The sequence below is a fragment of the Pezoporus wallicus genome, unplaced genomic scaffold (assembly GCF_028554395.1).
Source record: "Pezoporus wallicus isolate ANWC-B61680 ecotype Strahan unplaced genomic scaffold, APGP_CSIRO_Pwel_v1 contig_161, whole genome shotgun sequence".
Lineage (NCBI taxonomy): Eukaryota > Metazoa > Chordata > Aves > Psittaciformes > Psittacidae > Pezoporus > Pezoporus wallicus.
Window position 1 is genome coordinate 12,048,117 of NW_026642654.1, and position 26,911 is coordinate 12,075,027.

The 26,911-nt window shown below is 38.7% G+C and overlaps 1 protein-coding gene across 3 annotated transcripts in view; it reads left to right on the forward strand.

The window, feature by feature from the left end:
* MYOM2 (myomesin 2) overlaps positions 1 to 26,911 on the forward strand; it is a 78,074-nt gene that overhangs the window by 5,222 nt on the left and 45,941 nt on the right. For all 3 annotated transcript variants that reach the window (XM_057431835.1, XM_057431837.1, XM_057431836.1), the window contains 12 exons: positions 1,759 to 1,892; positions 2,931 to 3,050; positions 4,531 to 4,669; positions 4,867 to 5,024; positions 5,888 to 5,980; positions 13,432 to 13,520; positions 13,602 to 13,652; positions 13,918 to 14,082; positions 18,343 to 18,504; positions 20,402 to 20,543; positions 22,122 to 22,321; positions 23,455 to 23,508. In XM_057431835.1, coding sequence (XP_057287818.1) covers positions 1,786 to 1,892; positions 2,931 to 3,050; positions 4,531 to 4,669; positions 4,867 to 5,024; positions 5,888 to 5,980; positions 13,432 to 13,520; positions 13,602 to 13,652; positions 13,918 to 14,082; positions 18,343 to 18,504; positions 20,402 to 20,543; positions 22,122 to 22,321; positions 23,455 to 23,508 — 1,480 coding nt within the window. In that variant the 5' untranslated portion in view covers positions 1,759 to 1,785. The remainder of the gene's footprint in view (positions 1 to 1,758; positions 1,893 to 2,930; positions 3,051 to 4,530; positions 4,670 to 4,866; positions 5,025 to 5,887; positions 5,981 to 13,431; positions 13,521 to 13,601; positions 13,653 to 13,917; positions 14,083 to 18,342; positions 18,505 to 20,401; positions 20,544 to 22,121; positions 22,322 to 23,454; positions 23,509 to 26,911) is intronic.

Below are 26,911 nucleotides of genomic sequence, written 5' to 3' on the forward strand. Positions count from 1 at the left end.
TTTTTTTTTTAGTTTAATTTTATACAGTTCAGAAAAGAATGCCAAACAAGCATGAATGAAGAATGAAGTGACTTGCTAAATTCAGAATTTCAGTCCTTCATTTCCTCTCCTATCAATTCAGTTAAAGTTTCCTGGTTCAGGAAAAAGGTGGTTTCTGATAAAATGAGATCTAGTTCAAAACTGAAGAAATTCAGTCACTGTGTCATTGCCAGCTTTCAAATTCCATGTTGTTTTTTGTGTTTTTTTTTTTACTTCAGTAATCTTTACTTTGTGAAAAGTACATGAAATCAATGTACTTCAACAAAATATTGCTGAAAATAAGTTTCTAAATGTTTATTACTTTTTCTGAAAACAATGTTTTTTGTCACATAATGGAAATATTTTATTAGCGCCTCATGTTTTGAAAAATTATTCTGTAAAATCCCCATTTGAGAATGGGAAGCAATGATAAAATTTCTGAAAAATTACAAATATTATCAAGACTTTTTCATGATTTTTTAGTGTGACTTGTTAATGTTGTTTCTGATTGTGTTACTAGCCAGACTGTATATGCAGAAAAAATAATTTTCTACGTTTCATTGCAGCAATTTATTCTTGAAATATGAGATCTAGATTTCCTATACAGCACATCATATTTTTAGAAAGAAGAATGTAAGATTGCTATTGCAGGAATTTGCCTGACTGAAAAACTTCAGGATTTGGCCCAAGCTTATAGACTTTATACGTGCAATTTGTTTCCGTTGTCACTGAAGTGCAGACATCTCATGGGGAAGGTGTTGGCTGTTCAGTTGCCCCCTGGCATCCCTCACCACTATTCAGGCCAAGTGGCCCAGGAATAAAAAGCCCCACATCCCACTGTGACTGTAAATGGGATGTATTCAGCAGGCTGTAGTTACACAAGCTGGCACCTACTCAGGGCACAGCTGGTAGTATTCCCCACTTGCAAGAAGTTGTCATATTTCTAATGAGCACAAAGGGATTTCTAATAACCAAAGGGATTTGGTCTCCTCCAGGTTCTTTTCGCCATGGCTGGGAATTTGCTTAACTCCAACTCAGTGGGAAATGTACTCTTCCAACCCACACTGCTTCTGGGACCTCCCTGAACATTTCTGAGAACCTTCTATCCAAATACAGATCAAACTATTCCATGCTTTGGAGAAAGCCCATAGGAAGGCCACCAGAAGGATAGGTGGTCTAGAAAAAATAACCCATGAGAAAAGGCTGAATGAGCCAGCTTTGTTTAGTTTAAACAAGAGAGCTAAAAGGAAATGTGAGCAAAATCAAGAGGCTTCTGCAAAAGTGGGTGAATACAGTCTATTTTTTGTTGTCATGGTGAATTGGACAAGAAACAGCACAAATTGCAACAGGGAAAAAAATAAAAGCTTTGAAGAGCAGAGAGCTGAAACACCTAAAAATACCCCAAAAGGTCAAATTTCCATCTCTGGAAATTTCTACAGAGGTGTTAAATGACATCTGCAAAGAAGGGGAAAAGTGATCCAACAAATTCTCTCCTAGCTCGATCATCTACGATTCCTTAGTTTACAGTGCTTGTCTGTTAAGGTATAGCCTGAGACCCACGTGTACCATTGATGGTTTTATTTGTCATAAATGGATGGAATTTTATCCATCAATACACATACATGTCTACATATAGACATGCCCACATATATTCATCAATACACATACATGTCTACGTATAGAAAAATATCAGTATAAGTGTCTGAAATATATGGCTAAATGTGATTTCTCTCTCTGTAGGAATTACTGATTGTAACACACTGAAATATGTCTTCAGTAGCAGTGCCATTTTACCAGAGGAGGCACAAGCACTTTGATCAGTCCTACCGCAACATTCAGACAAGATACGTCCTTGAGGAATATGCAGCAAGAAAGTAAGTACCGTGTATTTCACATAAAGAGCATAGAGAGTTTTTAATTTTGGTTCTTAAAATCAAGATAGTAAGCTTCTTCCTGTGTTCTCCTTCCTCCTCCCCAGTTGTTATTTGTTAAGAATTAATTCTGAATAAATCAGAATTTATTCTGATATTTTTCCAGTTCCTTTCATTGGGATGCTCCTTGTCTGTAGTTTCCCACCAGCATAGCTAGACTTTCTAGTTACATTGCAGCACACCTACACAGACTTTTCAGCTCAGGATCTGTCCTGCTTTCTACCTCCAAGTTGGAAATTCTTCCCTTTAGACTCTGAAAATCTGACTTTAGAAAAATTGCCATGAAATTTACTATAAATCACAGAAACAATTTTTTACCCATTATTCCATATGATATGAGGACATTTCTTCTAAAGTTGGCTATTTATAATTATAGTTTTGTCATTCAATTTCCTTTTTAAAAATTAAATAAATGATTAACTCCTCTCACATGCAAAATCAGAGTTTTAGTCACAAGATACACATTCTTTGTATCCCAGTCTGGAGCATTGGATCTTGGTTGCTTAAGAATCACTGGCCTCCCTTCTCAGTAAAGATGCATAGCTAGCCTAGCTAGCTGTCTAGCTTGTCCAGCTTACCTTATGGCTGAGAAGAGTTAATACAGAAGGTTTTGTGATGTATAAGAAGGCAGGAATATTTAGAAATAATGTTTTAGGGATTCTGTGTGACTTGTGTATTAGACAGGCTTGTACTCATAGTTCACTGAAGTGCTATAGTAGAACTTGAATGATTAGAGACTGAGATAAATATAAATTTAATAGAATGAAATGCCTGATAATCCCCAGTGACAGATAATGATGGGCCCTTGAAGAACAAGTGGAAGTGGAACCCTAGTGCAGTCAGTGAGGAATGCAAAGTGGGTTTCTCACTGAACTGTGCTCAGTCACAGTATTCAGCTCATTTAAGGTAATTTCTTTGACTTTTGCAAGTTTGTGTTTTACCAGAATCACTGGGTTATAACAATGCCTTTTATATTTGAAGGGCTGCTTCCAGACGGGCTGCTTATTATGAATTACCTGGCCTAGGAAAAACAACATGCAGACTATGTGCCAGGAGGGCACGCAGCTTGGCTCATGAAGCAATACAAGAATCTAGGAAAAGGTAAAGCTCTGTTGGTCCCACCTGACCTGTGTAGTGGGCCTGGTCCCATTCAATATTGCTCTTCTACCAGGGCTTTTTTAAAGTTGACAAGTCTGGAAGCTTCTCTATCACTGTTCTTCAATAATCTATTTTGCCTGGAGTAAGTACTAAATGACTGAGTGCCATTTTCAGTCTCATATTTTACCCCAGAGTTGTTCCTCTAATCTCCTCTCTGACCTTTGAAAACAGCTTTAAAACCAAAATAAATTAGAATCTGTCTGGGATTCCAAACCAATTTTTGAATAGATCTGCTCCACTATTCCTAAATTTCTGATTTGAATCAATTTAAACTTTTTTGAATTCTTACTGTCACATCTCAGTTACAGCCTTGATATGAAGTCCTATAGTAAGTGTGCTGCTGATGGCAGTGTTCCTGCTTGAGAATTTGACTGTACTCTGCCATGCTCTCCTGTAACAGTACCAAAGACATAGATAATTTATACTACAAGAACAATTTCTGCCATATTTGTAGAAAATGTGTTGTGAAAATCATATACATTCATATGGTTCTGGTACTTTGATTGTTTTGAAAGATATATCTTAGAACCTGAATGTTCTAGGAAAATTAAGCTAATTTGTATGCTCTATTTTATAAGAAACTGTCTCAAATTTTATCAATTGAGAAGAAAAATGTGGCAGAGCAAGGCTGATATTCAAAATACATTGAAATGGTAAAAAGAAATATTTTTTAAAATACTGGACAAATAACTTCTTGGTCCACTGTTCACTGCACTTCATGCAAGTCTTCTTATTTGCTTTGTGGCATGCAAGTTGGGTGTGGTGTTTTTAGGAATTCTGAGAAATCTAGGGAGCGTGACTTTCACAGAACAACCCACAATTTTCTCAAAACGCTGTCTTTTCTTGGTAGTTTCTAGAATACTTCCTGGTTACTCTTGCCCAGGGACAGCCTTTTTGCATGGATTTCATCAAATCCTTGTGAACTCCTTGGTCTGTATTTTTCAGGTGAGCTCAGCTGATACAGCCCATGGAGAGCATCCCAGCTGCTAGGGCCAGAGGCACACCATAAGCAAGGCCCAACACTTACTAGGATACAAACAGGCACAGAACATGCCTGCACTCCTCTGCCTTCTTATGTTGATGGGATGGAAAATTAGGGGCCAGAAGGAAACCAGGCAGGTTCTTGATCTCAATTATCAGAGGACTAGGACTGTGGGGTACATCATCAATGTGATCATGCCAGCTTTCAAAATCTGAAGCTGTCTATGGCACCAATATACAGGGTAAAAGACAATGAAAGAAAATTCATATTCATTTCACATGCTCATTAAGATAGGCAAATAGGCTCTAAGAATATTTCTTAAACGAAGTTTTACATCTTGCTGACACATTTTCAGAGTTCTCAGTTGCCTAATGTGTATGAACGACAGTCTTAAAGCTTCGTATCAATTAATCTTACCTGATATGTTTTCTTGTCCTACAGAACCCATGAACAAAAGACTCATGCAAGTGAAGAGAAAAGAATACGGTTTGCCAATGAATTGTCTGTTTTGGAAAAAGAGATTCACACAGCCAGGCACCGTGCTAGAGAACATCTGGACAGACTTGAAATACAGAGGATGGTATGGTGCCAAACCTTTTTGTTCCTATCCAAGCAGAATTAAAAGATATACTGAAACTGAGGCCTGTGTTTCAAACAGCAATAATGATTTGCCATCTTTTAACTTTGTGGATTCGAGATTAGATTTTCTACCCTATTTGAGTCTTCTGCTAGATGTGTTTTTGTTTTTTTTTAAAATTTTATTCCTGTGTTTAATAGGTGGAAGAAAACATGGCTCTAGAAAGACACGCTCTTGAGGAAAGTATAAGTCGAGCTCCTGAAATACTAGTACGTCTGAGGTCTCACACTATCTGGGAAAATATGTCTGTGAGCCTTTGCTTCACTGTACAAGGATTTCCCACCCCTGTTGTACAATGGTAAGAGACTTTCCTAGCCCTCTAAAAATGTTGTTAAGCTCTTTTCATTTGTAAGTTATGGCTTAACTGATAAGTGTCACATACATAATGGCTGTGTTAAACCTCCTTTATAATCCTCATAGATGTGCTGGATTGTAGCAGTTGATACTGCAGTAGAAGGAGTGGGAGGACAACTTGCTGAATGGCCCTGTGCAATGTGAGAAGCAAACTCAAGTATTTCAGAAGGCAGGCTGTGGAAGGCATTCCAGTCTTTCTGGCCATTGAATTCCCTCATGATGAAGTAGCAAATAGCAAAATAGACAGACTACTTGCTAAGCCTGTGTAAACTTGTACATTATTGTCATGGGCTGTAACTGTGTTCAGCTTGTGTCAGCCTCTCTTGAGGTGGACATTAATGTAACGTCTCTGAAGCTGCCCTACTCTCTGGACAAATGCTGTCCTGTATATGCGAGGGCCCAGGCTAGACAGAAAATCTAACCTGAGGCACAATCCTGTTGCAGCTTCCCTTATTTGTGATGAAGTGCTTTACTGTGATCTAAGACAAAGTTTCCTTTCGTGTTGTGTTTTGTCATGTCATGGCAAGTGGACTGGAAAGTTCAAGTCACATGCCATCTTCTCTCTCCTTCACTGCCTGCTTTTCCGATTTAGGTGCACATCTTCTCTTTCCAGTTGCTTACTAGAGTGATGGTCCCCCTTTTGCCTTCATGGCCCAGTGTGTAACTATCTGGAAAATACTCTATACAAGTAGAGAAGATTTATAGAGAGAGCTCAGATGATAGTGAATGATATCTGGATGTAAAAATCTACTAAGCTAATGCAGTGAAGACTAATAGATATTAGTTCTTTTTTTCTTGATTTTTCAGGTACAAAAATGAAGAATTGATTAGCCCTGCAAGTGATCCAACAAAGTACAGAATTGAAAGCAAATATGGAGTACATGTGTTGCATATAAACAGGTAGATTATTCTAGGATGTACAACAGTTTTGTATACTGTAAGCAAAGCATTTTGTATCAAATACAGTTAAAAATTCACACAAAGGCTGCAAGACAGTTGTTAAATTCAGCACAATTTTTTGTGGTACTCACATTTAGGCTGGAGAAGGTTAACTAAGCTGCTGCATATTAGATCATGAAAATGAAATGAAAAATTAGATATTTCAATTATTTAACTCCAGCAATCTATAAGAAGATAAAAAAAGCGAAGGAAGTAGATGAAGAATGGTAGTTCCTTTTCTTATTAGAATTATATGTTCTCAGCATTCAAAGTGGAAAAATGTCTGTGTTTTATGTTCTTGCCGTGAAGAAGTTCTTTAAGGTAAGCTAAAATTTAGCTGATCACACAAGGATACCTAGTTATTAGTATTATATATTAGGGTAAGTTTGCATTTTGGTCTCCATTTTTTTGTTCTCCAAAAAGTAAGGAAGTGTAAGTTAGTTTTTAAAAAGGTTCTAATTTAATTAATTTAATTTTTCAAAATAATGCGGTATAGAAAATGCTGGGGTAGAACAGCTTCCCAAAACTAATCCCGTGCTGTCCTAAACAATGTTTCATGTGACTTGGTACAAGGTTTTGTAAAAGTGTAAAAACCCAAAGAAAAATGAAGATATGACTGTGGTGTTTAAAAAGAAAGCTAATATGTAGAGCAGAGACACAAAACCTCACTTTTAATTTATCCAGAACATGAGCATCAGCTGTGCTGAAACAGCTGTAATATTTGTGGCTAACACTTTGTTAGCCAAACATTTCATGTTCTATCCTGTCTCCATCTGTCCCCAGTGGAAGCAGCCCTGAGCACGGTCTTGTGGCATTAGTACAGTGCTTTCGGGAAAGACCACTTGCCTTTCGTCCTGTAGCAGTCTGGGATGACCTGTCAGCCCAACTGCCCACCTTTTCATTGTTCAGGATGGGAGAAATGTACCTCTGTACAGAAGCTGGTAGCAAGAATTACTATGTTGCTGCTTCTTAAGGGATGTTTCTCAAGGAGTAGTAGTACTTACAGGTACTTCTAAAACACTCATGTAATCTTCTGCCCCTAGGACATGGATTACTTGCTGACTGCTGCATCCATGAGATGTCTCAACACAGCTGATCCTTCCCACCAACATTTCTTTTGGAGATAAGAGCAGGAGGTTAAAAGATAAAACCAGGTTGTCCTCTTGCAATCCTCTCCCTTGCAGCAGGGAAAAGGGAAAATTCATTTGTCTGGATTTGTGAGTGAGTCAGGAGATGAAACTTTGGTGACTGTGACTCACAGTCAGTCGGTGTCTTTGACTGTGTTTATTTCCCTTGGTTAGTGTCCATGAGCAACTGCTTGTAGGGTCCAGATGCTGGATATGTCGTATGTAGGTTCCTTTTGTGACATTTTGGGAGTAAATGGCTTTTTGAAGACATGAGAATCAGTGCTGATGATCCTTTCTGAGCCTCTGTAACCATCAGGCTGAAGAGTACTAGTGGCTTACATCCCCTTGGTGCTGTTTTTTCTCTTTCCTGTGCTTGTTATCAGTCATTCAGTCACCATCCACAATCAGCTTTGGGAGTGTTCAGACCCAGCCATATTTAATCAGACACACCACAGAGTCATTTATTGGCACCTACTCAGGTTCCCACACCCACCTATCATTACCCTTTGTTTATTAGTCTCAGGCCTTCAGGTATTCATGCAGGCTCCCTCGCATTGAATCAAGCTGCCATCTTCAGAGACCGTTGCTCCATTTCTCTTTCCTTCTGTGTGTCAGTGTGGCCTTTTTGCCACCTAAAGATACCTAGCTGTTCTCTTCCAGGTTTCCCATCTTCTCTTAAAAGAATACCTTGGGGACTGTTATGATTTATTTACCACAGATTGATACAGTTAATTAAATTCAAGTTTCTAACCTTAAATTTGTTTATTTACAACTAATCTTTTTTTTATCTCAAAACTTGACTATCAGCTGTATTTTCTGTCCCAAAAGACAGAAAATCAACATGCAGAAAATGGACTAATGTTTTGATAGTGCATTACTGTCATTAGATGATTTGTGTATTGAAAACAATGGATGTATAGGCAGTGGTTAAAATATATATAAGTAATGTTTTTATATAAGCATGTGTCAATTTGCTCTCAATTTTCCATACGTATCTTTCTGCACATGTATTTGGAGTAGTTTTTTTTTTTTTCTGTAAAGTAGAACTCTTGGGATTTTCTACCTATCCACTTCTGTGCTCTTCTCACCCGTTCATACCAAAGTGCTGAGCTGCATGTCATCTGATCTGCAGTCACTCAGAATGGCCTTGGAATTTCTTGGCTACCTTTCTGGCCCTTCAGTGAGGCTCCAGGAGTGAACTTTTCCTTCTGATGCAAGTGTGATATTTATTCCTATGAGTATTCCTTGATACCAATGGAAAAATTCTTGAGGCACCAAAACCAGAACGTCACCTCATCAACTTAAAGTAGTAACTGGACACAGTTTCATGCCCTCTGTTTGTTGTCTTCCAGGGTTCATCAGCCTATACAGTAACCAGATCATTTTCATTTCTCTGTCTCATATTTTCATGATGCTCTGTACTCAATTTACATTTTCTGCATGCATTCAGCACTGTCATTATCATATAACACCTCTTTCTTCCTCCTTTTACACTTCATCAAATGGAAGCTTGAGCTTAAGGTCTCCCTTGAGCAGTAAAGAAAAGGGGTTTGGAGTTTCACTATTTTTTTTCACACATCTCAGAATTATAGGAGAAGAGATTGCCAGCCTGCACAGGGGTAGTCGTTCATTCCATCTCTCATCTCACTTCTGATACGTGATTCAGAGAATACTGAGGAACCCTCTGAGGGAAGGCTACTGGTAGTTGGAGTGATTGATACATATCTGAGAATATGAGGGCTTGTTTAAAGTATATTTCTTCATCCCACCTAATTTAACTATAGGTAGGGAATATAATACAAGATTTCTGTATCAGAGGTGTTGAGATGAAGATGTCCTGCTGCTATATAGCATAGCTTCAAAATATATTTTGCTTTACTGTATAACTTACTTAGTCATTAAAAATCATAGCTCTTTGAATTTCTTAGTTGCCACTACTTGTTTAGCAACAGGCTTTGGTTTTTGTTCGTTTACTGTGATGACTCCTGACGTGAATCACTTAGATTTATGCAGCTGTGAATGGCTACATTGCATTTCCTGGTACATCCGCTGGGGCACAGAGGGGACAGCAGTGTGCTCCTGTCTGAGGACATTCCTGACCCCCACCCCACAGTGCGCAGGCAGGGGAGCTGATGAAGGCTGGTCAGCCGAAGGAGCAAAGGAGGAGGTTCTGTTCTCCAGAGTTCTGTGAGTGTGATGTGATTGCACAATCTCACCTATACAAAGCTCAAAGTTTGGTACCCCCTTTGTCTTTTAATAGGGCCCTCTCCTGTTTCATTAAGCCATCGCTTAAGAAGTGCTTGCAATTACAGCAGAAAAGGTTTGTGGTTGCATCAGTAGAAATGTGTGATAGAGCCGGCAGAGTGCAGTGTAACACCTGCTGCCAGGAGGCAGAGCTGGCCGCCAGATCAGGCTCTCCGCTCAGCACCACCAGCATGGCTTTAAAGAAAAAAAAAAGCTTAAAAATTGAATGAATCTTCTCTTCTAACTATTCTTATTTAACAAATGACACTGTGCAGTCAGTGCAGCGCTATTTTAGTTTGATTAGGCACAAAAGATTTGAGATGATTTAATCTGAGCGGAGAGGTAGTGAGACCTGCTTTTTCTGCTGCTGTAAGTAGCTGTAGAGCAGAGGCATTGCAGCAAAGGCAGTCTTCCAGTTCAGAAAGAAGATTCTTTGAGCAGAATAGGGTTAATTGGGTGATAAACTGCAGCTCCCAGGGCTTTGCAAGTATGCAGTACCAGTGAGTGCACAGGCAGCAGGCTTGAACTCCTGCTCTTCTTTCCTTGCCGAAATGCAAGCAACAGCCCTCAGTCTGTGATCTTCTGACCTGTGAGTCACTGTCCATTGTAAGCTGCAATAGTAGTGAAGTGGCCACCTCATAACAGAGGTCCCTTCTTCAGTAAAAACAAAAACCAACCAAACAAAAAGGATGAGTCAGATTCAGTGTGTCTGGGGAATTAGTGCATGAGGTGGTAATTCCATGCAGTATTTCCACATTTTGATGTCATATATCTGTAACACCGAAAATTTTGTCATTTGGATTCAAGGGAGGAAATTTTAACTCTGTAGTTTACTATGCAGTGCTTCCTGTTCTTGACACGCACTGAATTGTGTTCCAATTCAGGGAAAAATGTTATTTCACTCTTAACTCCTGTGTTTAAAATTACACTAGGCAGATGGATGAATATATGCATTTTAAACAGATGTATCTGCCTGGGGAATATTCCCTGCACAAATATTAGCACTTCAGAACCTCGTGTGGATTCAGGGCAATTTAATTTTCACAAAAAAATATTAGTACCTTGGGATAGATACAGCTCTGCACTCACACTTCATGCTATCTAAATGTATTCTATGCATATTTTATCTGACCTTTGTAAAGGTTGGAAAACACATTCTCCATTGTGATGAAGAATAACTGTTGGAGAGACCATACCTTACATCTTGGGTACTTGAAATATAATTTCTAACTGATCTTGACTCAATGAGCTTTACAGTGCAATTTAGGGAATCAAGAGGGTTTAGCACCCTCTACTTAGGGAAGTAGATAGTTGCCAGAATAATCCCCAGTCTTAGCATTATCTGGCATGAAAGGAGAGTCAGGACCTATGCGATTTGCCATCCTGTTCAACTTTCTTCAGAGTGGGTATTAAACAAACATGCTGTGTAGCTCTTACCCACTAACTCTATACTCTTCTAGTAACATATTTGAAAGCATTCAACTGAATAATAGGTGATGTGAGATGGTTTGATTTCTCGAGTGTCAGGTTAGAGGTCATAGCAAGGATTTGTAAATTACTTTCAAAGCAGTGACCTCCAGAATATGGGTAGAGATCTTAAACAGCAGAAAGTGCTTGGCTTGGGGAATTGTTCATAATAACTGTAAGTACCTTGTTTCTCTTCATGAAACCAAAGGATGTTGTAAGAGTGTGGTCAGTAGCTTGATCAGTAACTTCTTTCTTTTGTTCTTCCTGAGAAAATGTACTATCATTCCATCACTAACTTTTGTCAAATAGTTGCTTTCAGACATTGAACTTCTTGGGCTAAAAAAAAACCCCACCTTTGTGAATCTCCTGTCTCTTCTAGAGACTTTTAGGATCCTATTCTGTTTTCTGTACCTTGGAAACCACCACAAATAGGAAGATCTCATCAAGACATGTATTTTACTGCTCCTTACGGAGAGGTGACAAAATAAGCACAGCTATGTATCCCTTTGAAAAGTTAATCAGGTATCTGCCATCCTTTTGACAAGCTGGTGCATGCCGAAGTATGCCAAGTGCTGTTGTAACACATTAGCACTAAGGTGATCAAGATCCAGTTTCTGGGGACAAACGATGTAACACTGTTTAATTTGCTAATACATAACATGAGTTATAAAGTATACTGTATAGTATGTACTATTTACTTTATAAATATCTCCTTAAGGTAAGGAGGTACAGAGAAAACCTTACAGTTCCAGTACAGTTAATTCTGCAATGCCCTTTCTTGTAAGAAAATTCCAGGATGCCTCATTTGTTGTTAGCTTATTTCATTATAGCAAGGCACTGTACTGAGCTGTGATAAATGTATGAACTAAGTGCATTTCAGTAAGAGACATTATAATATGACTTAGGATAAAAGCCTATACTGCAGTTTTACCTTGCTTTTGGCTTTTTATCACCCAAGTGTTAAATAATGTGAAACTGGGATAATAAGAAAGGTCTTCTTTTTTAGGAAGAAAGCTAGTGCAAGGGAATGTCAAGTCTGGCAGCTTTCAGACAAGTCCAGAATCAGTTAAGCTTTATATAGATCTGTGAACAGGTAGTGGCATTTTTAAAAATCCTTCCTAAAAAAAAAAACCAAAACAAAAAATGTAATAGTATCAAGCCCAATTTTTTTCCCAGACTTTGACTGTCCAGTCTGTAGTAGGGCACTCAAAGGCCTCATACCCAACTGCAGGTTTTTTGATTAAATAGCCTAATTTTAGGACTTACCCGTGTGTCTTTGTTAATTAATTGTATGATAAAGTTTGCATTTTACTGCTTTATTTTGTGAAATGTGTGTCTGAAGATTTCCCTCCAGGAGGAGCTGTTAGCCCTGTATGTTTGGAGAGAGAGATCTCAGTTTAATAGGGCTTTTATCAAGTTGTGCTTTAGACATTACAGTACAGGCAGTCATTTTTGTGATATGGCACTGTCCAGAGTATATGCATAAGCTGCAAAATAGGTGTCTGATGTGCCTGTCACAGGTGCTGCATATTCCAAAATTGGCATCCCATTATGCAATTTACCTCAAACGCTCTTACATATGCTTTCTTTTCCCACAGTTGGGATATATGACCTCTTAGAAGACAAATGAACCAGAATCTCATCCCTCTCATATGGCAGTTGCCAAGAAAATGCAGATTTATTCTTCTGAGAGGAAACTAAATGTATGCATGCAGACTATCATTGTATCTCATCACTGGGAATTTCTGAATCACCTCCATTAAATTCATTACTAAATGAGCTACACACAGGCAGGATTTAATTGTGTGTGTTTCAGAAAGCACTCTGATTATCTAATAATTAAAATTAATAGAAATTACAAGAAATAAAAGAAATCAACAATTTTGTTTGATGGACATGTTGTAAAATACATAACTAATGGAAAAGTTCAAGAAAAAATACTGAATTAGACCAAATAAAAAGTATTTTGATTAAAACCCAAAGTATTTTCTTTCCTATTAAAGTAGTTAGTATGTTTATGCGAAGAAAGCAGAATTCTGATTTTTTTTTTTTTAAGATTCATTCTGAAATGTAAAAATTAAATATCATGCTTTTTTTTTTCCAAAATTGTTACTTCATTCAGACTAAATTCTTTCATAAAAATTGAGGAAATTTTATTCCACTCTGGGAATCGCCACAGAAGGAGAAATTTCTGTAAGCATCACGTATACTTTTCTTTCACATCTTCATCTTGAAGTATGTGGCAGAAGGGCAAGATGGCTTAAGGAAAAAGGTTACATACAGAAAAGGACTAAGCAGACTGGCATCCTCCAGCTATGTCCTTTTGATCATCCTCTAAAGGTCATTTCTGATTCACTCACGTTAATGCAGCCTGCCACTAAACTGTGATAAGACTGCGGTAAAAATCAGCACCACTTTCTGATTGCCTTTCATCAACTTCTTGCATTGTGTGACAACAGCAAAGAGCTTTGTACACTTTCCTTGGGGTCAACATAACTTGTTTTGTAATATCAATCATTAAGAGAATTTGTGTTTGTGTAGAGAGCCATCTGTTTTCTTCCTTTCCCTTTTCAGAGCTGATTTTGATGATTCTGCTACCTATTCAGCAGTTGCAACAAATGTCCACGGGCAGGCATCAACTAATTGTGCTGTGGTTGTGCGAAGTAAGTCCTACTTCATGATTAAAACAAGACAGAAATATAATGCTCATGTCATTAAATGTTTATTGTATGTTTATCTTATAGGGTACAGAGAAGGCGAAGAGCCTCACCCAGCTGGGATAATGCCCTTCCACTGTAAGCATTGTTTTGGTTTCCTTAGGTAGTTTATGTACTCTTATCAGATTAATGTTTTACAGATGAAAGAATTGGCTTTTTCTGACTTTTCTTTCTAAGCATTCAGTTACAATAGGAGCTGTCCAGACCCTTTTGCTTATCGGGTTGTATTTCTAGATCAGAGTTCAGTATAATAGAGAGCTCCACCTCCTGTTCAGATTGGATAGTAATCTGTTTGTGCCAAGTACAATTATATTCAAGAATGTTTTCATTTTGTCATGCATAGTACCCCTGTCGTATGATGTTTGCTTCACCCACATTGATGTCCAGTTTCTGGAGAAGTTTGGAGTCACTTTTGCAACTGAAGGTGAAACACTGACCCTGAAGTGTTCGATGTTGATCACCCCAGACCTGAAAAGACTACAGCCTCGTGCTGAGTGGTATAGAGATGGTAAGTTAGTACACTGGGTAGAAGCTACCTGGAAAATGCTGGCAGAAACACTGAGGGCACAGATCAGGCTTAGAACATAAGATTGTCATAATTATATTTGGAATAGAGCAAACAAATATCTCTGGTTAGAATTCATAGACCCACATTCTTTCAGTTAAATCACTTGGTCAACCTTTTCTTGAGTACACATTTACAGCAACAGGGGCAATCTCATATTATCTAAACACAGTATTTAAACATTTACTGACTAGGTGGAGATCCAAGCTCACTTCCTAGATTTGACCATGATTTATAATTGAATGCTGTGACCACTTAGCTGAAAGGCACTCACAGAATAGTAAAGATTGAAGCACTGAGGTGTGTGCACAGGCCTCCACTTGCATCTTATTCCAGTATTTATTGTGAATTTTATATTGAAATCAATTTAATGCATAGTTAAGAAATACTTATAGAAACTAGGCCTGGAACACATGCCTTTACTCTTCTGTTTAAATGCCATGTTGGTAGGTTTTCCTTGATTCTTTTGTCCATGAAAGTAACGTCGTGAAGCAGTCTTAACTGGAAGTACCGAAAACTGAAGCATATCAAATACTCTGGTGGATGGTATTCAAACGCTGCACGAGCTTAGCTTAACACTTTTAACCAACTACAATCTCTGTGTAGGATTCTAAAGTAAATATTTTGCCTGAGGATTTAAGGAAAGCTTTGGTTATTTGTGAACGGTGAGACCTTTCCCCAAAAGGACCACATTTGAGAATGGTGGACTCCTAAGACTAATGTTTAGACTGGTCCTAGGCAAAGAGGCAGAAACTTCCGTAGCTGAAAAAATGTAATGCATGAAATAAGTGACTATAAGATTAATAAGACAGTCAAAAGAATCCAAGGTTACTAAAATCAGAAAAAGGATGCTTTTATTGCTGCTAATTATGCTTTTTATTTCATATGCACAGTAGTTTTAGTTGGATTCCCATTTGATCCTTCAGGGAGTGACTGCTACTCAGCACTCAGTGTTTCATTCCTATTAGTCTATCACTGTGGATACAGTGGGAACTATTAGACATTACTAAAACAAAAAAGATGAGCTGGTCAGAATGGCTTTTTTTATGGCTTGGTGAATAGCATGAAATCTAAGGCTCATCCATGAACCCAGATTCTGTTGCCACTGAAAAGTACAGGGATTTGTAATCACCATAAATACTCACCTCACTCTGAGGTGAGCCATCAGTACCTTTACTTTGTCTCTTACTGTGCCCAGTTTCTCAGGGTGCCAAACCTCTGAAATTTTGGGTTTGGAACTGCAGATATGACAAACTGCTAATTTTCAAGGGCTGTCCCATATTGTTTCATGTTTCATTCATAAATTTTTCTTGCACTGTGGATAGGTGAACAAAAGCTTACAGCCCTTTCAGTTTAACCTTTCCTAATGCCAAGGCATTTCTCTTTTGATGTATAACAGTATCATGTTCTTTGTTTTCTGCCTTATTTGACTTAAGTTTATCTTATTACATTTCACACACCTTCTTACCTTTCACACACCTCCTTACCTTTCACACACTTTCTGTATGAAAACCTGAGATGAAAACTTGGTCTCTTTGAAGCCAATAGGTTTTTGTTACTGAGTCAGATAGGCTTTCATCCCATTATTTTACTTATATTTACATGAAATAACACAAACAAGCTTAGAATTGTCCTTTGTTGCTTATACATGTATTGCAATATATTCAAGAGGTATATAGGTGCATCAATTGGCAAACTTGTTCCTAAACACAGCAAGAATTCATGCACTATGAACCTTTGCTATGTGCTGCACAGTTCCCTGTGTTAACTAGTATGAAAGCTGGAGGCAATGCAGAAGTTTGAACAATGAGAAGGTTAATAATTTGTTCAAAATCATGTGGTTTAGATATTCTTTTTTTTTTTCTTTTTGAAAGGTAGTGCTTAATTCTCTCTTGCATTAAGACAAACTGCATTTTTCCTAAAATTTTTGAGTTTGTGTTAATCAAATAATAATAGCTGAAGCCCTAAGATAGATATGTATGATTTACTTCCAATAATTGTACACAAGAGAAATATGTATTCATTCAGCGTTAATAAGCTTCACGCAAATGAGCCTTATTGAGGATATCTACTAGACTCCTATGGAAATATAAATCAACTGAATCAAATCCTCTAAAGTGGTTTGGGATTTTATAAACACAAATATGATATCTATAATTCATAGCCCACTTAGAACAATTTAAGATACTGAAAGAACTAAATCAAAATACTATTTGAGAAATGCATATCTAATCCAGATATGAGCTCAGCTGGTAGCAGGAGCTTTCTGTTATTGATCTCTAATGTAAAATAAACATTATGCAGCTATATGCACCAGTATTCTGCAACCATTAATACTGTCAGCTAGAATAAAATAATTGTATTCAGAGGGAAAAATGGAGTGCTGAATTTAGCTGAAACTTCAGCAGACATGATGAAAAGAAGCTTCAGTATCAAGTAATGCCCTGTTTTTTATATGAATTTTCAGTAGAGTGATGTTTTAGGAAAATTATCTCACGTACTTAAAACAGCATGTAAGGCTAGAGTCGCATGCCTCCAAGTTAGTCTTCTAGAATTTTGTTCTTTGGTAAATTCTAGGAGAAATGACATAGCCCAACAAGTGAATAGACTGGGAAATTGAGAGCAATAGTGAGACCCTGTAATTGTAATATTATTGTGATGGCAGGTGCATGAATACTTGCTTTATTAGTACTTCTGAATATGTTTGTGTCGTCCAAAATTTACTCTTCTTCTTGGCTTGTCTAGAAAGGCGTCCAGACTGCATTAAAAAAGAGAGCTCCTGGTTTCTTAGGGGATCTGGTGGGTCTTTGGCCTCGTGTAAAGGAGAGATTTTCTGTTCTTACCGAACATGACTGCTTCTGCAGTTTCTAGTCTCAGGTACACATAAAGGGTGGAACTGGATGATTCTGGCCTCAACAGACAATACGGGCTTGTCTACAGTTTCTGTATGTTCAAACTAGAGTTTCTACCATTCCTCTCAAGCTTTTCAGGTGCCGTTCACTGAACTTCATTTTTTCTTCAGGATTTTGCACAGAACTCATGAATTGGTTGAAGTTTCTAGATTAAGATGTTTACTGATTTAATTTAAAGTAATTCATGAGCCTACATGTCTCTCAGTACGACTGTGACTTGCATGACAGAAAGGGGACATGCAGGTTTTCTAGGTAAGGGTTTCATTACTAAGGATCTCATGGGAAGGGGTGTGACGAAATTTACTTTTTTTTCACTTCTCAGAAAACAACTGTATGCTTAGCTGACTGTGCAATTTACTGCTGTAAGTTTTAGTAGTGTGTGTCTTCCAGATGCTTTATTGTGTAATGTAATGTGTGTAATTTTTTAAACCTTCTTATGCAATTCAGCTGGTAAGTGGGAAAACTGATTCCTTTGCAGTTGTTTGAATGTCTGCTCCAAAGTGTATTTAAGCAATAGAATAATAAACGTTTAGAGATATTCAGCTCCTTTAAATACAGTTCTGCTGCACTGATTACAATAAATTAGTATGAAATAGGTCTTAGGAAGTTAAAAATAAAAAATAATCCAATCAGTTATTAAAAAAGGTGGTATGAGAAAGTCCCTTGGCTAGCATAAAATATCCTGCTCATTCATTTGCTCTGGTTCCACTAAGCAATCAGACTAATTTGCATTAATCATGGGTCACCACCTCTCACCTGTGAGAGATTCAGATTTAATTTTACTCACTGCTCAACAGGCATGCCTTGAAGGTTTAATTTTGGTGCATATTTATAGCAGTCTTCAGATTAAACTGAAATCTGGTCTTCAAATTGGTGGAAGAAATTGAATAATCTGACTTTTGACCTGAACAGATAGCAAAACTTCTTTAAACATGAAACAAAGTTCCACCCTGCATTCATTACAGGGTATGTCAGATTTTTATGTCCATTATTTTGAAATGTGGGCAACGTCCTCCTCTGCCAATGTCTTAAAAAATTATAATGATGGAAATTCTGTTGTTGGCACTTCATAGGGTAGTCTGAGACCTCATATTCTCTGAAATTCAATGACCAAATAAGTTTAGAGAGATGCAGCTTACTTTCTGTAGAGTTTTCAGAACATCAAAGCACCATCATTCTGCATAAAGGCAGCATAAAGGTTAGTTTGTGCAGGTGATTAGCGCAGGGCTGCACTAGGACATAGATTGTTCTGGCCAGCATAATAATGTGTCCGATGGGTTTTCTCTTCCAGATGTGTTGATAAAGGACTCCAAGTGGACAAAGCTGTATTTTGGAGAAGGCCAGGCAGCTCTTTCTTTTAGCCATCTGAACAAAGATGATGAAGGTTTATACACCCTGCGCATGGTAACAAGAGGTGGCGTGAGTGAATACAGTGCATACCTGTTTGTCAGAGGTAAGTTTTTCACCTGTTTCTTGAGGAGAAATTAAAAAAAAAAAAACAGTGAAAAGGTTAGTTTTATTAAAAAAATCCCATGTAATGACGGAAGTACAAAAGAAATCCAGCCTTCTGGTATTTCATAGTCATTTGATTTATATATAGCAGTCTGTGTTATTAAAATCAGTCAATAAATGGGGGGCTTCAAGAAGAGCACACTTCTGAGGACATTTTCTTTCCTGAAGAACCATAGAAATCCTTCTTTTGATGAAACAGCTTGTTTCTTTCTTTGCCATCTCCTTTCCCTGCAGGAAATAAACAACTTTGCATACTACCAGTCCTCACTGTAATGGTTTTAGTTCTAGAGATTGCCAACTAGGAATAAGCCTTTTTGGGGACTCTCATATCCTGTGCCTGGCCTTAGGAGGAGGCACAGAAGAAATCAAAAGAAATATTCCTACCACTCTACCACTCACAGTCACCACAATAATCAGAGAAAAGAACCAAAATAAGAAATTAACTCACTGAAGTATTACACTTTTCACAAGGGACATAGCGAAGAGGAGATAAATGTATTAAAATAGAATAAAGGTCAGAATTTTCCTTCACATTTGCATGCACAACTCTCTGAAGTGAGAACGAACTTCCAGATGCATCTAAGAGCAGAACCCAGTCTTCACTTATTAATTTTTTCATTGAAAGCCTGAAATATCTCTTGTTGAGCAGTTCTTTCACTCTCTTAAATATATCTTCCTTGATGCTGGCAAACTGGAGCAGCCCTACTGAAGTCGTTGGAGCTGTATTAATTTTAAACTTTGTTCTTGGAAATGTATTGGAACATATGTGTCTTGCAGAACTGTCATGCAGACAACTGGCATGAAGTGGAGGGACATGAATATGTTGTCAGGGGGCTGATATTCATATTCATCACAGGACTTCATGAGGGCTTCATCAACTTAGCAGTATGCCCTGAACAAGCCACTCTGCCACCCTAATCTCACTGGAAACAATTTGCTGCAGTTCTCTATTTCCCAATTACCTTCTAAGAAAGAAAGTACTCAGGTGAAAAAGACCCACTAATATATAATAACTTTCCTATGAGTTTTTGTTATAATGGTGGGTCTATTTTAGGTACATGTATTTGTCCATTTTATATTATGACTGATCCTTTTGCATGCACAGGACCTTAGACTTGAGCTATGTCCTCTGGAATCTCTAGTGTCCTCTGTTGGCCTTCCTCTTGCCTTTATTCATGTAGCCTCTGATGTGATAGTGTGCACCAGACGCCTCAGAACTGATTGTAATTAGGCTGTATAATTTTAGAGTTCATAAAAGTATTTTTGTGTTATAGAAATCTTTCTTTGAAGAGAGAGAACTTTACCTGTTAGTAGACTTCATTAGGAATTGTAGATTCACATCAGTCAATACATCTCAAAATGAAGCCAGAGAAGGGTATCTTAATGGTGGAACACAGATTATTTATGCCTGTTAATATTGTAAGACTTTAAATAATAAGCAAACTTAGAAGCATACCAAGAGTTTGCAAAGATTTTATTCCTTAAGAGAATTATTTTCTTCAGCTACGTGTTCTTTACTGAGTACCTTGAGCTGATCAGAAACCCACCGAGCCACAGTTTTCAGTGGGAAAGAGCATCAAAACCACATGGGCTTTTAATTCTCGTGAAAAGTAATAGGTGTTTTACACCTAAGATGCTTTTCTGTCCTCAAAAATATCCCTGAAGATCTTTATCTATGTGGAGATGTAGATATTATGGACCTTATTCATTAGTGCAGTGAATTAGTGTGTAGTGAAATCCTTGGGCTCCCATTCATATAAACAAATAGCACAGTGAACTGGAAATCTTCCCTTTCATCAAGGGAGGTCAAAACTGATTGATTTTTATTTGTGATTCAGATGCTGATGCATTGATCGCAGGAGCACCAGGGGCACCAATGGATGTTAAATGCCATGATGCTAACAGAGACTATGTTATTGTTACCTGGAAACCACCAAATACAATCAACGAGAGCCCAGTCATTGGGTATTTTGTTGACAAGTAAGTAAACACTGGGATTTATTTAATTTTGTTCATTGCCAAAACCATATAAGCACTGAAGAACAAAAGAATTACCATTATATCATTCAATATGTGGATTCTTTAGATATATTTTCACAAACCACTGGCACTGGAACTCAGCTGCCTACTGTGTTAAATTACTTGGCAAACTTGTAGCCCAGATGTTCTAGCACTTTCCCAGGTACAGTCTGGGAGTTAACAAGATATGGGGGCCATTCCTAGTAATCAGGTGCAGGCAGACACCTTTTATCAGACACTAAAAATGTTCAATAGTATGGATGTGGCCAAATCAGAGAATAAGCCCTGACTGGTTTATAGAAGCCAGAATCTTCAATTGCAGAATCTTCAGGCGTCTTCAATTACATTCAGTCTCCTTAATCTGTACACTGCAAAAGCTGAAATCTAGGAGTTACTACATTACCTTTTTATTTCTGCTTTAACTGTGGTATGCCAGGAGCTCCCAGGAGCTGCTGGTTTAAATCAGAATAGCAATCCTCTCTCCTTAAGTCTGCTTTTCACTTTGCTGGTGTTTCAGCTGAGGGAAGGCAGCCAGGGAACAGGGGATCAAGCACTGTTTTGCATTTCTCTTCCACTGAAGTGCATGCTTGCCTCTTGTAAGCAGAGCAGAACATCTAATCCTTAGTGTCTGAAACTGTCAGTCAGCAAAAACATTACTGAAATGATTTCATAATGTACACTGCTTTACACTTAAAAGCAACATTTGCAGCTCATTGCTATTTGCTACCCTGCAATTTGGTCTAGTTCAGTGACCACTGTCTGGGAATTGCTAGAAAATGTTGGCTTATGAGTGGCAGTCAGTATGAGGAAATTAACTTAAGCCCTGGGGACTCTACCACTTATATCTAATTGGTGCAGTGCATAGATCGTGGGAGTATTTCACCTGTTTTATATGTAATTTAGTCTGCTGTGCCTTTTGACATTTTGCTTGGATTACTGCAGTGTCAAGGAGCCCTTGATCATGACCCTATTTTTCCTGGTACTGCCAAGGCACAGGGCAGTCATCTCCACAAAAGTTTATAGTAGTAGGACACAAAAGAGATATGTATACACAAAGGAGTCAGTATGAGAACATCACTCTGCTTCTTGATGACTCCTGCAGTCAGTGGCCCAACCATTGTTGGAGGGAAAAACATAATGATTCTTGCTTAAAAATATGACAAGAAAGAAATGGAAAAGATTGGGTGAATGTTACAACTTCAGCATATTCTGTGGAGATGCATATTAAAAATAAAAGTGAATAACTTGGTTTTTATCTGACAAGGAAGAGAACCAAGTGGAAGGGAAGCAGAGAGTTGAAAAGGCCAAAAACATGCAAGAAAAATCATAGAATGACCTTTGCAATTGCATTATGAATAAATATTAGCATGGTGGGAATTGGTTGCCTGATCAGGCGAGTGTATAGGTGTGTGACTTTCATTAATAAGGTGTATGGTTTAGTTCCTCTCCTTAGTGACTATGACTTGTGTGATTTTGTGTAGAATGGTATATATTTATTGTGGAATGATACTGATAAATGTTGCCTTCTGTTATTACAAGATGTGAAGTAGGTTTGGAAAACTGGGTCCAGTGCAATGATGCTCCTGTAAAAATCTGCAAGTACCCTGTGACTGGTCTTTACGAAGGACATTCTTACATATTCCGTGTGAGAGCAGTGAACAGTGCTGGCATTAGCAGGCCTTCTCGAGTGTCTGAACCAGTTGCAGCTCTTGACCCTGTTGACCTGGAGAGAACACAAAGTAGGTTATGCAAGGCTGAAACAGACGTTTAATACTTATTTATTTGTTATGTTTCTCTTTGCTTAGTTAGCTTAAGAAGCAGAGTTTATTTCTTCCTTTCATTGAATATCTCACTACTTTCAAGGTGGGGGATGTGGTTACAAGGGCAAGTTCCATACAGACAGGGCCTGGGGACTTCCATCTAATTATGGCTGTTTTTCCTTAGCTTTAAATTTAGATACTCATTATCACAAGGAGAAATGTTTTCAAAAGAAGTACCTGGAAGCTTTTATCATTTGCACTGGCAAATGGGCCCCCAGATCCCATAAACTTCTATGTGTGCTGATAGTAACTTTTGAAAATGCTATTGAGTATGTCTTAGTTAAAGAAAAAACAAAGATTTTGACATGAATACATTGGTTCACATGCTGTTGTATTTATCCACATCCTTTTTTCCCATTGAAGTGCCAGTACCGGCACAAGGCCCCCAGTGTTACAGGTTGGGGGATCTCTGAGATTGTGACTTTTCTAGCAGATGGAGAATCAATCTATCTAATGAACAAGCTCTCTCTGAAAGCTGGTTTTGTGCTCAAGGCCACTGCATTCTGCAAAGGAGCCTTGTGAGAGCTTCTCCATGAACAGAGTAAGCTGGCTTGCTCTGGGGAGTAGTTTTATTGATTTAGCTTTGTCCTAAACCCCTGTACAAGTTGTGTATATTGTGTTCTTGCACACCTTCTGTTTTGTGTCCTCCTTGTACTCAGAGGGGAATTGAACTCATTATGAAGACTGCAGAGCACTGCCCCAATGTTGCCTGTAAAATCTGAGATGAATATGCTGTGTTTCCATTAGCTTTTTGATTAATTCCTAAAAAAATGTCAGGTTTATGATACAGCTATTTACTAATCTGCCGCAGAATTGAATCCATCTACTGTGGTTATGACTCTTGCTTTTAAGTACATCTTTAAACAGTACTTCTCATACTCTGTTTTTCTGTGAAAGTGAATGAACCAGTGTAGGACATTGAGTTGAAACCATCTCGGAAAGATTTAGTAACAGGGTATATGGGCTTTTGAACAGGTCCTGGACAATAATTTGCAAAATCTTTAAATTTATTAAACTGGTTCAAGAATCTAATTGAATATTTTGATTAACAGCTATTCATGTGCATGAAGGGCGGAAGATTGTGATCAGTAAGGACGACCTAGAAGGTATGTAGCATTTCAATGACTTCAGTCCACCTGTTTATATTCCAAGAATTTAGCATTATAATTAGAAGTATAGCTTAAAAAAAATCCACATAGTAGGTAAATTCTTTGTAATAATCAATAAAGACAGATATTCTGGTTTGCAAGGCTGAGAAAACACAAGTGAAAGGTGAGGTCTAAAAGTACAGAGAACATCACATACCCAAAAGCATACTGACAGCATCTCCTCACCTTTTTGCTTTGGCTAGTGCTAAGCTGAGTTAAACAGCTGAACACTGCATCTGATTGCTCACATTTCCCTTTCTCCTATACTTCTGAGAGCTAAATATAGCTTATTTATACTGAATTTGATGATCTGAGCAGGTTATTTCCATTTTCATGAAAACTTCTGCAGTCCATCTGAATTCTTTAATTAATATCTCTCTGAGTAGAGAGGCTGTGCATAAGGTTAAGGTTATACACTAAATATTGTTTTTCCTCAGGAAAACTGAAGAGATCACTGCCAACTTCCAAGATAAATCCTCAATTTCTTCTGTCTTTGGTTGTTTCTATATATGACGATAATTTTTAGGCTTGGATAATGATCTTCTTTTCACTTAAACTGTCAAAAACATTAGCTATAATGGCTCAGTATTAAAAAATAAGGCTGTCTACTCTCTTCCACAGAGGTTATAAAGCTGTATCTCCAAAAATAGCATACTAAAAGAGAAACCATGTGAGAACAGGTGTAATTTGAAGGAGAATCAGACATTAAATGTTTTCCCCAGTGCATGGGCAGGACAGATGAATTTTCTCTCTTTTACAGAGATGGTACCCTAGGTGAAATAATATGGGTATTACAGGATCAGAATCTTTTTATACTATAAGAATATATTTGTGTGGCTTGTTTGGCTTCACAGAATGTACTCCTGCTCTCAGGATGGCCTGAAAGTGATCAGAGGCATTGAATGGCCACTCTGGCATAGGCAGGAATAATATTTGGAATTCAGTTACATGAATGTGCAAATTCAATAAAGGAGCATGGATATGCAAATATCATTGCTTATATAGGACATTACTTTCATCTGCTATATTGGAGTTTCTGAAAAAGAGATCTTATAGATCACAAGTGGATTTACTTTTTTAGTGCTATTCTGGGATAGCAGCCTGTGTCATCATGTTTTACCATTACAAATCATGCCAGCTTTGGGGCTTTACAGGATGTAAGAAAATATACTGGTGTGCAAGCTCACTACCCTGGATTTCAAAAGAGCAGACTTTGGCCTCTTCAGGAACCTGCTTAGGAAGGTTCTGTGGGATATAGACCTAGAGGGCCGGGGGACCCAAGACTCTTGGTTGATATTCAAGGATCACCTGCTACAAGCTCAGGAGTGTTGTATCCCAACCAGAAGGAAGTGCAGCAGGAGGGCCAGGAGACCTCCTTGGATGGATAAGGAGCTCCTGAGGAAAATTCAAATGAAAAAAAAGAGGCTTATAAAAAGTGGAAGCAAGGACAGGCAGCCTGGGAAGAATACAGGGATGGTGTCTGGGAAGCGAGGGACCAGATTAGGAAAGGTAGGGCCCAGTTAGAATTAAATGTGGCTAGGGATATTAAGGATAACAGGAAGGGATTCTACAGGTACATAGCAAATAAAAAACAGACTAGGGAGAACGTAGGACACCTCAGGAAGCTCTTGGGAGACCTGGCTACACAGGATTTGGAGAAGGCTGAGGTTCTGAATGACTTCTTTGCCTCGGTCTTCACTAGCAAAGGATCTGACCACACCACCCAAGTCATGGAAGGCAGACGCAGGGACTATGAGAATGATGACCCTAGGAGAGGATCTGGTTTGAGACCATCTTAAAAATCTGAACGTGCACAAGTCCATGGGACCTGATGAAATCCATCCACGGGTCCTGAAGGAGCTGGCAAATGAAGTTGCTAAGCCACTGGCCATCATATTTGAAAAATCATGGCAGTCAGGTGAAGTTCCCGACAACTGGAAAAAGGGAAATATAACCCCCATTTTCAAGAAGGGGAAAATGGATGACCCAGGGTACTACAGAGCAGTCAGTCTTACCTCTGCCTGGCAAAATCTTGGAGCAGATTCTCCTGGAAGGCATGCTAAGGCACATGAAAAACAACAAGGTGCTTGGTGCCAGCCAGCATGGCTTCACTAAGGGGAAATCCTGCCTGACCAATTTGGTGGCCTTCTATGATGGGGCTACGGAACTGATGGACAGGGGTAGAGCAGTTGATGTCATCTACCTGGACTTGTGCAAAGTGATTGACACTGTCCCACACAACACCCTTGTCTCTAAATTGGAGAGACATCAATTTGAAGGATGGACAACTTGGTGGATAAAGAACTGGCTGGATGGCCGCACACAAAGAGTTGTGGTCAATGGCTTAATGTCCAGTTGGAGACCAGTAACGAGTGGTGTTCCTCAGGGATTGGTGTTGGGACTGGTCTTGTTCAACATCTTTGTTGGTGACATGGACAGTGGGACTGAGTGTGCCCTCAGCAAGTTTGCTGATGACACCAAGCTGTGTGGTTCGGTTGATACGCTGGAGGGAAGGAATGCCATCCAGAGGGACCTTGACACGCTTGTGAGGTGGGCTGATGCCAACCTCATGAGGTTTAACCATGCCAAGTGCTAGGTCCTAGACCTGGGTCGGAGCAATCCCAGGCACAGCTACAGGTTGGGCAGAGAAGAGATTGAGAGCAGCCCCTGGAGTGACAGGACAAGGGGTAACGGTTAAAACTTAAACAGGGGAAGTTTAGGTTGGATATAAGGAGGAAATTCTTTCCTGTTAGGGTGGTGAGGCACTGGAATGGGTTGCCCAGGGAGGTTGTGAATGCTCCATCCCTGGTGGTGTTCAAGGCCAGGTTGGACGAAGCCTTGGGTGATATGATTTAATGTAAGGTGTCCCTGCCCATGGCAGGGGGGTTGGAGCTAGATGATCTTAAGGTCCTTTCCAACCCTAATGATTCTATGATTCTATGATTCTATCTGCTGAGTTGCTACTTCTGGCCCATTTCCAAAAGGAAGCTTCTTCAGAGCTGTGTAGCTATGCCTGAAGTGGTCCATCATAGGTCTGAGCCTCTTTTACCTAGTGCACTGTTGTAATTCCTCAGATAACGAAACTGTCTTTTTCACACACTGGGTGGATGAGTTGGTCACAAAGGGCCATGCTGAAATCCTCCACCCTGGTCCATGATACACAGCTTCTGCCCTATGTTTCTGATAACCCTGCAGAGTGACTGGGGAGAAAGCCAAACCAGCTAGCTGGTGGAGTCACCAGAAGGCTGGGGACATATTCTAATTTCTCATAATAGCTCTTTAGACTTCTGTCTTTGATCAAAAAATATCTCTTGTTTGCATATAGTGAGTATTTTCTTTTCCACAACATTCTGTCCAGAAG